The following is a 12318-nucleotide window of genomic DNA, read 5'->3' as shown; positions in this document are numbered from 1 at the left end:
AAAAATACAAAAATAAAAATAAAAAAATAAGCTTTGAATACACAGATAATACTTTTTAAAGGTATCATTGCCAGTTTTGGACTTTTCAGTAAAAAAAAAAAGAGTATTGCCAGCTTTGTCCTGTAACAACCCCCTTTTTCGCCATCAGAACCACACAGAGATTCTCCAGAAAAGAGAAAAGTGGTGTCAGTTGTAAAATATGTGCAGCAGCGTGTCAGAGGAGCTTCACATTCCTCCCTGCTGCGTAAAACATTGTCGTGCAGATTCTCCCGGGCAGAACTCTTATTTAGTCACACAAATAACATCACTGTTTCACTGTCATGCTCAGCATTAACAGGCAGAGACTGGAAATGAAAAACAAACTCAGCTGGCTGCGGTAATGTTAGCTTTTTGTATCACACGATCTCACACAAAGCTCGTCCTCGCAGCACAATACTTCATCGCTGCCATATGGTTCACATAAGCCCGCTTGTCATTTTTATTCACGCACCATCCTGCCGTTGATACGCAGAACTTTGTAAACATGCCAGATTTTGTGAGTGTTTTTTTTTTTTTTATTCTGGCTCCAGATTGCTTTGCTTTGGTCCGGCCATCCTGCGTGTGAAGGAGCTGTCCACAGGAGATTTAGCATGGTGATAAATGCGACCCATAGATGTAAAATCATGGAAATATATTCACCCTGTTTAAGAAAGGCATTCTGAGTGCAACAGCTACGTGACACAATACAAATCATGTTGCAACCTATTTTTGGACTTTTTTTTCTCCTTTCAGCTACTTCTCACTACATCACCTCCACCCACTACTCACCTCCTCATCCTCTCCCTACCTGCCCGCCTGCTCCCCTCCCTCTGTGCTCAACTTCACGCTGCAAAAACACATGAATAAATAGGAAGAGCTTTCACCATAATGATGATTCATTGTTTTCCAAATTTCATCACGCACTGTGCTGCAGAGTTTTCATACCTCCGGGTTGCCAGGAGCACCGCACTCCGCCCAGAGGGCACACACACACTCTCCAGCTGTTAGAGTGATAAAAAGACGTCCTTAACTCTCACACACTGCGGCGGGACCTGCTGCTGCCACTATCTTATTATCCACTGCCTCAAACTAAAAAATACTTTTGCCGTGATATCTTAACTGCCAGTTGGCAAGAAAAAAATGTCATGACGTGGGTGTTCTGTAAATGTGATCCGCCGCAGAGGAAGAGCCAAGTGACATAATTTCATTTATCAGGTCAGGAATGTAAAAACAACTGTGACGTAAGACGCCCAGACTCTGACAGACTGAGATGCTGCAGCTCCAAACAGCTGTTGGTCAAGTACACTGTGTACCTGACTGCGTGTATGTCTTTTTTTTTTTTTTTTTGCACATCTTAAATATAAATATATGTGTAAGTTAAGCAAAAGGTGTTTGACTTGACCTTTGATGGAGACAGACTGTTTCCCTGTATGTATTAAATTCACAGTGATATTGATCTTTTTATATAACCCTTATAACCCTTTATATAACTTTGGCAAAATTGTTTGATTTCTTTCAAAAACATGGGCAGAAGGCAATGACCAACTTAACAAGACATGGCCAAAAAATTTGCAAGAACTATGTTAAAGTTACTGCAAATTACTTAAAAATTAACATTTCAAAAGAAAAAAGGAAAATACTGTGCTATTTTTTTTTTAAAAAAAGTCTACATTTCATTTTTTTTAACATATTTTAATTTAATTTTAAAAGATAAAATCAGAATATCTATTTTTCAAAGAAATCAAACCAATCTGCTCAGGTCTTAAAGGGTTTAATGGCATGTGAAAGGCATCTCAACATAACACAAGAAATCTGATGTCGATCCAGGTTTCAAAGGGTTAAGTTTGTTTCTTTACTATCATGCATAGCTGAGTTCTGATGCTAACTGCATAGGAAATGCATTAAAATGATTGGTATTTTTTTAATTCCAACCCTAGTTACCTATGTTTCTGTGTCCAAGTAACTCAGTGGAACAGCAGTGTTTTAAACCGGCCCAGTGTTGAGCGAGGGCTGCAGCCAGCAGCTGTGAAACAGGCTTTGATGTGACCACTCAGGTCTGTTTTTACCATCAATTTACACTGTTAAAGAGTAAGATCCTTTTCCTTTAACCCTTTGAAATATCAGCAAATTGTCTTGATATATTGCAAAAAAACATGGGGAAAAGGCAAAGTGCAACAAAAGAAATGACCCAAAAATTGGCAAGAAAATAGTTAAAAGTATGAGTACATTACATGGAAATTATGGAAAAAAAGAAGAAAAACGATAGAAAACAAACAAAAATACATAATTTAAAAATATTTCTGTAACATAATTTTAAATATGTAATTTGATGATTATAAATACAGTTGACTCCGGACTTTTCCATTTTTCCATAGACATTACCTGCTTTACTTGGAAGAACTAAAACTTATAAGTGAATATGTTGTCATATATAGATACAGATAGATGTATCATAGATAAAAACGGGCGTATTATAGCCTTTTTTAAAAAGATTTTCTTTTAGCTTTTTTGCCTTTATAACATAGTACAGATTAGGCGTGAAAGGGGAAGAGAGAGGCATGCAGCAAAGGGCTGCTGGCTGGAGTCGAACCCGTGGTCCCTGCAGTGAGGATGTAGCCTTTTTAATACAAGGCTTTACCTTATTCCTCATGAAAAATGTAATAAAATTGCTTTCATTCTTTTGTCTTATGGGCCTTTACATCTGAAAACAAAATCTTCATCTTTACCAAAATCTGTGTCCAAGGACTCACAGGCGCTTTGCTAGGTTTTAGGTTTAGCTCTTATATTCTCACTTTTATATTACCATTCTCTATTAATATTTAGTAAACATGCATGGATGATTTAAATGTCAGAAGTTGTAGTTATGTAGGGCACAAAAATGCTGTGTCAAATGGCTGAATCAAATAATTTTTTTTCACCATCCGTGTCCCAACTGTGCTGAAAATTGTTTGGGTGGACGTCTGTTTGAACAGTGCAGGAAGCAGACTGCTTCTCACTGTCCCTGCGTGGTGTCATTGCTTCACAGACGCCTGGCCTGCACTTGACTCACCCCGAGGACAGCAGCCAGTCACCCACACACTCGAATCAAGGGCAGTCAACTAAAACAAACTGCATCACATTGTTTCAGCTCTCTCACACACACACACACACACACACACAAAAATATCTGTGCACACCAGTGACACATATCAAACACATATTTCACACCATGAGACAAACACTTATTGCACACAATTACACCGCCTATCCCTCTCTGTCACACACACACACACACACACACACACACACACACAGATGCACAGCCTTGCTGCTTCAATGCAGTTTCTTAATGGCCCTGCTGTCAGAGTGAGATTAATGGTCTCCCAACAACCACCATCAGCTTGCATTTCTGTCCACCTCTCAGCGTGGCCTTTCTCACCGTCCTCTGAGCAACACTCAGCGGGGGTTGTTTGCGTGCAGCTCCTTACAGCGGCAAAAACCTCCAACCGAACACTCTGTTTCCCAGAGAGAGCCTGATTATGTTCCAGACCGAAAACAAACGTTCCCGTCTCTGCTGATGTTGTTTGAAGAAAGCGCAGCAAAAATATTGAATAGAGAATGTTGTTGCAGCAGTTTTGTCTGTTCGTGACGATGTTTGATTCCTAAATGTTGCTGTTGCTGCTGCATCAGAAAGTTAAATTTAACATCCTTTTGACGTAACCACAGGCTCAACTTACTGCTGCAGCAGACCCAGGGAAGATGACAGGGTTTGTACAGTCATGGAAAAGTCATGGAATTTGCAAATAGCAGTTCCCAGGCCTGGAAAAGTTTAGGAAAATTAAATATAACCTGAAAGTTTTGAAATTGTCATAGACTTTTCTTTCACAAAACTGTACAGTAAAATAGTATTGTGTTCAAGAACAGTCACAAATTCGAAAACCCAGCAATAATCTCCGTTTGTATCATTTCTGGCCCTGATAAATGGTGCAATTTTTGGTGATTTTTTTTTTTTTTTTAAAAAAGCCTCTTTTCTTTAAATATCAAGAAAAAAACCCACCAAACAGTTTTAAAGAAACACCCTTTTTTTCTGAAAAAAAATCCAAAAAATTTAAAGAAAGAAATATTGCATATTCTTTCTAAAAAAAGTTTTTTTTAAGAAAAGAACATACCCTCATGTTTTCTTTTTAAAAAATGCTGTAAAATAAATACAAAATATAGCCATTTAAATTTGCATGCCCCTCAAAAAATTAAAAAAAAAAAAATTCTAATAATATGTAGTTAAAATCATATAGTAATGAAAAGAACCGATAAGGAGGATTGATGGTCATTTCAGAGAATGTATGGTCTCCTAATAATTTGTCTCAGATAAATAGAAACGTATCGGTAAAAATGAGTGTAAACCCTGAGGTGACCTTACAAAAACACAACATCTAACATTTGCTGTAAAGCAGAGCGAGCTCACCTGCCCTTTTCCTTTTTCAGCGTGTATCGTTTTTTATTACAGCTTCAGCGGTGCACGGGGCAGTTTGTTTGTTCGCTTGACTCTGAGCTCTTCTTCCCCGCGGTCTGAGTCAGCAATTTTTCAGCGTGTTTCTGTAAGCCCCCCTCCGCCTACACACACACACACACACACACACACACACACACACACACACACACACACACACACACACACACACACACACACACACTCTGACCATGCCCCTCATGCATCACTTGCACTGAATGCAGAGCTGATGCAGAGCACAGGACGGACGGACATTTGGTTTTCTCTCTTACTCATCAGTTTGAAGGGTCAGACAAAGTCCTTTTAGTCACTCCGTTTCTCCGGTTAGCTTCAGCACAATCTGATGATCACACACCACAGTGACTCAGTTGAAAGAGACGCCGCTTTTTTTTTTCCCCCAGGAGGCATATCACACTTGATTTATAGCCTGTGCCAGCTCTGCATTGTATATTGAAGAAAGGAATTCCTGAACTGTTTTGACAAGGGCAATTTAGCGGGTTTGGAAATGCACCAAGAAATGTACCAAGTTTGTTTCATGCGTCTGTGCACAACAACGCCACGAGCACATAGCACACACGCAGCTCATCCCTGATCAAACAGCATATTCATTACGTCTTAAGACGAAACATCTTGTTCATTGTGCGGGACAAATATTGTGTTAAGTCGTTTTAGATCCAAAAATAAAAATGTTTGCCAGTTTCGCTCGCTGCTCATGCAATATTAAACACACCGCACCAAACAGGAAGTTTTTTCACGATGCTTGGAGCTCAAACAGATTTGTTAAAAAAGAACAGTTGCAAACACGTGTGCACACAGACACGCCATCTCCTGATAATAAAGTTATACAAAGTAAAAACACAAGTTGTACTGTCCTGCTTCTTAATTAAAGGACAGAGAGGTACAGTATTTAGCCGATGGTGAAGTTATGTGATGCAATGGAATTAGTTTTCTTCTCGATCCTCTAGAGCTGGGAGATAATTCATATTATCATTAAGTGACTCTCAGTGGAATCAGATTTTAACTTTTTTGTGGAGAAAATGTTATAAAAGTTTCTTTATAAATGCATATGGAGATATTGATGCTGTGTGCATGATTATGAAACACACTTTAATTAAGAATTAGTTTAATTAATTTATTAGATTTATTTATGTGATAGCTAATAATAATTGTTTTAGGTGTCTAAAAATGTGTAGTTGCTGTCCCCGTCCACAGCAGTACATTTCCGAACATCAGTGCCAACTGACATCATACAAAGTACCTCATACAACCCCACTTCAAAAGATCCAAACTTTCCCTTCAATGACAATATGATAAAATACTGAAAAAATATTCAGCTATGCAAGAAACAAACACCTGACTTAACCCTTTTAAACCTGGATTGACTTCAGTTTTGTTGCATTCAGATGTCTTTCACAAGCATTTAACCCTTAAAACCAGAGCAATTTATTTAGTTTGGGGTTGTTTTTTGTTTTGTTTTTTTTTTTTTTTGAGAAAAAAAAGGCAATGAGCAACTTAACAAGAAATGCCCCACAAAGTGTAAGAAATGAGTGAAAGCTGATCCAAAAAAAAGGGCGAAAATAGTTAGAAAATTAAAAAATAAAAACCTGGGGGGAAATAATCTATAAAATGGTTTAGAAGTATTATAATGACATATTTAAAATAATGCTTTTTAAAAATTATTTTTCATACTTTAATTCAGGTCATTTCCTTATATGTTTTTTTTTTTTTAACTTTTTTTTAATGATAAATTTCAGGTTTTGTTCCTGAGAATTTTACTTTTTTACTACTTTACTTTTCACTAACATATACTTATTCTTTGCCAATGGTTCGGGATCATTTCTTGTAGAGTTACTCATTTGCTTTTCTGTTCTTGAAAGGAATCAGACCAATTTGCTCAGATATTAAAGGGTTAATTGCACCACATGTCTGTGGTTGATACACTCTGCAGAAGATTGCGTATCAGATGTGTTATGAGATATTCTTTTTTTTTTAAGCATATTGTATTTACAGCCTGAGTTTGAAAGCTTCTCTTTTAATTGTTTGGATCGCCATCTGTAACCAAACACAACATGACAGAAATTTCACTTCACCGTCCGCTTTTTTCTGTCCAAGTTGCAATGGTTTGGTTTATTCTTAGCTGCGCCAACGTTGGTTTTCTCCTCAGTTTTTTAGACCTCACGTCAGATATTGCACTTTGATTTCTTGCTTTCTTTGTTCTCTCTTTGTAGCCCCTTTTGTTCTGTTATTCTTCTTACACTATGTTCATATTTCAACCATATCTCCTGGCTCTACCCACACCTCCACTCGTTTGTTCCCCCTGTGTCTCTCTCTCCGTCTTTGTCTTCTCCTTGCTCTCTCTCTCTCTGTTTCACTCCTGTACCCATCACGAGCTTTGCCTCGCTCAGTTTGCCTCCTACACTCTTCCTCAGACACAAACACACACCCATGCCTGAGAGTGAAATATGCTGGAAGTAATCAGACATGACTTAGCTCTCCTGGTTAACATGAGAGACTCTTGTCATCTCATTTACAGTTTCACCCTCAGCATGCCAGCAGGAAACCCTCTGACAAACCAGGGTGAAACAGCAAAACACCAGAGAATTACAGCTGTTAACACAATGATTCAACCAGACAGCTCAAGGATGTAATTTTGTACAAAGATTGCACCAGTCAAGCTCTTCGTGTTGGCGTTATTGAAGTAATTTTAACAGGAATAACAGTTAATTCTTGTTTATATGTTTTGCAAGATGATTCTATAATCTGTCTGTTTCACTTTGACTAATATGACTGTTGTGGATAGCATGATGATGTAATCGGCAGATATTATCACAGACTCATTGATTTTGATTCATATGTTTCAGTACATTCATTTTTTATAGCTTGCATTTTCATGTATTTATAATCTTCATTTTTCTTATGAGAAGTTTGAAATGTGATTCTCCACTGGCACTTTTTTTGATAAACAACCTCTATTTTGGTATTTTTCCATTGTCAATCAATGTATTTTTATTGTGAATTACCGTACCCTATAGGGGGCCAGATTCATAAGTTGAGTATCACTGCCTCAAAGGTTTGATAGTGAACTCAGTTTTAAAACATCCTTCCACAGTATTTCTTTGTCCTAACATTTTAATAACCAGTTCTGAGGCATTATTAGGAAAATGTTTATTTAGTGTTGAGTTTTTAATAAGAGCTGCAAAAAAAAAGACAGAATTTGTTATCAGTTTTTCTTTTAGTCTAAAGTATCAGAAATCCGTCATCGGTGGGGCTCTAACCTCTGATTTGAATCCTTCAGGGTGTGGACACTGCAAGAAGATGAAGCCAGAGTATGATGAAGCTGCTGAAATACTCAACAGGGGCGCAGATGTAAGTTTCATAACCTCTGCTTGTGTTTACGTGCGGCGTGCATGTCCACAGGCCCGTGCGCTTTATTCACTTTTCATATCTCACACTCTGATGAACATACAGAACCACACAGGCGAAGTGGCGCCTCATTAACAGATCATAATAATCTCTCCTCTTGGCCCGGAGGCTTTTGGCCAACGCAGCAGACATGCTGGTCGGTCTGTCCCGCAGCCCGTCTCTCGATGTGTTTCTGATTAGTCGGGTGTGTTCCTCGCCTCTCCTCTCCGCCATTCTGTCCTCTGTGGTAATCTAACACTCCCCAGCCAGGGGCAGGGCCTATAAAACTCCAGCCTGGTGACTGTAGCAATTATCTCATCCGTGAGCGTCCCCCCGGCCCGATGCTTGGACCTTCTCCTTGTGGCTCTCTGCCCAGCACCAGAGGTCAATGGGAAAAGCCTGAACATTATCTAATATGGATGGACTGGAGCCTCTTTCACCCTGAGCCCTTAAGAACCAGCATATCATTTATTTTTCTCCTCCTTGCCTCTCCGCTAGTGTTACAAATGCAGCACTTTTACAGTGTGTACACAAACAGAGCGTGCTCATTTGCAAAGGTTGAGCTTGGATTGTTTCCAAAGCCATCGGTGTTAATTGGTGTCATGTAACAGGTTATTCTGAGGGACTTCGTTAGTTTAATTGGGACAGAACGGCGTAGTTATTTTACCCCACGTGACACTGTTGTTCTCCACAGAGTCCGGGCGCGTTGGCAGCAGTGGATGCCACCGTGCACAAAGCCGTGGGGGATCGCTTCAAGATCTCCGGCTTCCCGACAGTTAAGTATTTCGAGAAAGGCGAGGAGAAGTACACACTGCCGCACCTCCGAAGCAAAGACAAGATCATCGAGTTCATGCACAAGTGAGTCACACTCTTAACAGGAAGCTTGATCACTTTTTTTAATTCTGTCCAAGCAATGCCTGTGCAGAGTTAACATATTACGACAGAAACTCGTGTACGTTACAGTTCTGTAGCTCTGAGCTTAAATGTTTCAGCTGCGTCTTCCCAGTTTAGATTTATGTTTGGAAGGGGTCACTATGAAACATAATGGACCTTCGATGACATAAGTCCAGCTGTGGCAATTCGAGACTCCGTGAAGGCAAAGTCTGTGACCAGGAGGTCAACAGACATTATTTTATAGAGGGGTGACATAAAGTCTCATTAGTGTTCACACTGTCCCACTTTTTTTTTTTAGAAACAGGAAGGTAAAAACTAGGGCTGTGACGGTATGGAATTATTTTCTTGCCATAGTAAAAAAGCAGCACATCACCACCAATGAACTCCCCACCCTCATCCTGCTCCGTGCTGCCGCCCTCAAAATTATGGACATTACAGAACCCCTCGCCAACATCTGGTGCCCTACACAGTTATGCTCATGTATTGTTTGCAGCTTCATTGTAGGATATTGTAATGTTTATTTTAACTCATTTGACACACAGATCCGAGTCCACTTACCATAATAGCTTGATATGCACGTTCCAAATTCAAATTCAAATCAGCTTTAATGGCATGAATGTTTATGTTACATTGTTGCCAAAGCAAAATAACAGATTATTAAATGAAGAAATACATTTCAGACACCTAATATATACATACCATCTTAGTCAGGTAGTGACATTTAGTGTAGAGCTTGTTTCTCTTGGTTTATGACAAAATTCAACGTATTTCGCCACTGACTGCACACTGACTTTCCTCCCCACATATATAAGGCAGTTTCTAAAGATTTGGAAAATGGATAAACCCAGGATATATGTTGTTTATTTTTTCAGAGAAATTTTCTCTTAAATCTTTGTATTTGTCACAGTATAGTAGGAGGTGAGATTCAGTCTCAACTTGTCTTTGATGACAGAGTGAACACAGCCTGGCGTCCCCTGGCAGTCTGTTCTGCCTGAACCTGCATGCTCCGTATCTCTATTTACACCACTTATACCACTGACAATAATGTAAAGCGGTGTTTTCCCTGCTTTTTGTATACATAGTAAATGCTTTTCTCCCCTTCATGTCTGCAGTCCCCAGGCTCCTCCTCCACCAGAGCAGTCTTGGGAGGACAAGCCTTCCAGCGTCAGCCATCTTGGATCTGAGGATTTCCGAGAGGCGCTGAAGAAGAAGAAACACGCTCTGGTGATGTTCTACGCTCCCTGTAAGAGCTCACAGTAACTCATATCAAATCTATTTAACACCTGTTTATTAAACAGTTTGGGAGTCACTCCTGACAGTTCAATTTTATATGTTTGGCTGTTTTGATGAAAATATGAAGTGTGTGTAAAGTTGTTGCAACTTCGCAGCCCTTTCTCTGTTGGACTCAGTGTGATCATATCCTGGATTTAAATCAGCGTGCTTATGTAACTCTGAGCTGCCTGTCAAGCTTCTCGCAGCACAGCATATAAACCCCACCTAAGCCACGGAGAGACGGAGGAATGATTCACATCACTGAGAATAGATTTGTGCAAGTAAAAATCAAAACAAAAAAAGAGAACAAATCACTGTTCCACCTCATATTTCAGCATTCCTTAAAAACCTGAAATTTCATAATGCAGGCGTTTCAGAGACTTCATAAACTAATTCTGACATTGAATTAATCTGATCTCTGTCAGGGCACAACTGGCCAACTGAAGGTCAGTTTAAGCCACTGTTTACACACAAAAGCAGAAATGTGCATGCACGTTCTTTTCATCAAATTTATAAAGCTGTGCGTGCGCCTAATTCTGTTTTATAAATCTCAATCACAGTGGTACGAGCACCAGCCTCATTGCCATACCCACAGTTTGTCATGAATGGATGCACGAAACACCTTTAAACATTGGTTTGCATATCGACACCTGTGCCCTTTTACCACTTATTAGACCTGTCAGTGAGAATTTAGTTTAAGCCTTTGAAACCTGAATCGACATCAGTTTTCTTGTGCTGCGTTCAGATGACTTTAACAAGCTGTTTAACCTTGTGAAACCCGAGGAACATTGGTTTGATTTCATTAGAAAAGGAAAAGAGAAGGAAAAGGCAGTGAGCAATATGGCAATAAATGTACCACAAAATGCAAAAAATTAGTACAAGGCTACAAGAAAAAGACCTGCAAATTATTATTATTATTGTTATTGTTGTTGTTGATATTTAAATGGGGAATAAAAACAGGAAAAATGTCCAGAAAACTACACTCATAATTACTATAATTGATAATTATACTCTCTTTTTTTGTTTTTTAATTTTCAGCACTTTTTTGGAGAGGTAATATCAACAGTGCAAGAGAAAGTCGTCATATAGCACGGCTGTGGATAATTGTAGCGTCCGAACCAATTATTCATCACATGTCTGCAAAACATCATCGTGGTAAAATCTCAATCATTCAGATTATTAAACATCAGAAGGATGATCAATGATTCGTTCATAGCGCTAGTGTTGAATACTAACTTACAAAGTGCTTTACAGGATAAAATTCAACGATCATTAACACGGAGATTAATGTAAGCAAAAATAATTAAATTAATCTCTCGTGAATAATTTAAGATTAACTTCATAAATGGGCCTTTGATTGACATTTTACAAAATGTAGTGCAGTCTACAAAAATAATCACACAATCAGTGAAACTGGCAAACAGCCTAAAAACAATGTTATTGTTCTCTCAACTCAACATTTAATCACGTCCTTATCGTCTCACCTGCAGCGATCTCAGCTAAAACTGTGTGTACGCCTGCCCTGAAGAATATGTGAGGTGCCGATGTCTCACTGCAGATTCCTCCTCTATAAACACCAGTTTATGTTTGGGAGAAGGCATAAATGATTATTTTTGTACACCTTGTTTATGCGTGTGGCCCCCGCTCTCATCTTTGGCTCCAACTACGTCAGCAGTTTTTGTTTTAAGTGAGACTTCCACAAAGAGAAAGGTGAGAGTCTTTGTCGTTGAGCTCATCTTTAAAAATGTAAAGCCCCAGTGCTATGACACTTTTCATCTGAGTTCTTCAACAAAACGCAGACGCAGAGGGAATACAGAGCGGCCAACTCGCTTAATAATCAATACACACATAGACGCGCACATGCACCTCTGCCCTTTGTGTCTGATGAGGGCTTCAAAGCCAGACGGGGCACGGCGGTCAGGCTGCTGTCTCCGATCGGCCCTTTGGTGCTCCCCTCTACAAAGAGACGCTCCAGATGCACATCAGGCAGCAACAACCTGCCTCCCTGTCACCCCGCCCACCCCATCTGCATCCTGCTCACTGGTGTCGCATCAGTGAGGGAGTTTGTGTGTAATAGAGCATTTGATGAGATGCAGATGCTCAGTAAGACACTGAGGCTGGAGATGCTTCAGACAGAACAATCTGTTTTTAACAAAGTTTTTTGACTTTTAGCCTCAATTCTGCATAACTGAAACTGAACGAAATCTAAAAGCCGCCCCATCTTCTGGCTCTCTCCTGAACTCACA

At 39.4% G+C, this 12318-nt stretch overlaps 1 protein-coding gene across 1 annotated transcript in view; it reads left to right on the top strand.

Annotated features, from left to right (window-relative positions):
* Positions 1 to 12318, top strand: part of pdia5 (protein disulfide isomerase family A, member 5) — an 81501-nt gene that overhangs the window by 50371 nt on the left and 18812 nt on the right. The window contains exons 12-14 of the mRNA XM_042494233.1: positions 7800 to 7870; positions 8601 to 8764; positions 9913 to 10043. Coding sequence (XP_042350167.1) covers positions 7800 to 7870; positions 8601 to 8764; positions 9913 to 10043 — 366 coding nt within the window. The remainder of the gene's footprint in view (positions 1 to 7799; positions 7871 to 8600; positions 8765 to 9912; positions 10044 to 12318) is intronic.

This window comes from Plectropomus leopardus, chromosome 10, assembly GCF_008729295.1.
Source record: "Plectropomus leopardus isolate mb chromosome 10, YSFRI_Pleo_2.0, whole genome shotgun sequence".
NCBI classification, from domain to species: domain Eukaryota; kingdom Metazoa; phylum Chordata; class Actinopteri; order Perciformes; family Serranidae; genus Plectropomus; species Plectropomus leopardus.
This window is presented reverse-complemented; position numbering and strand designations above follow the sequence as displayed.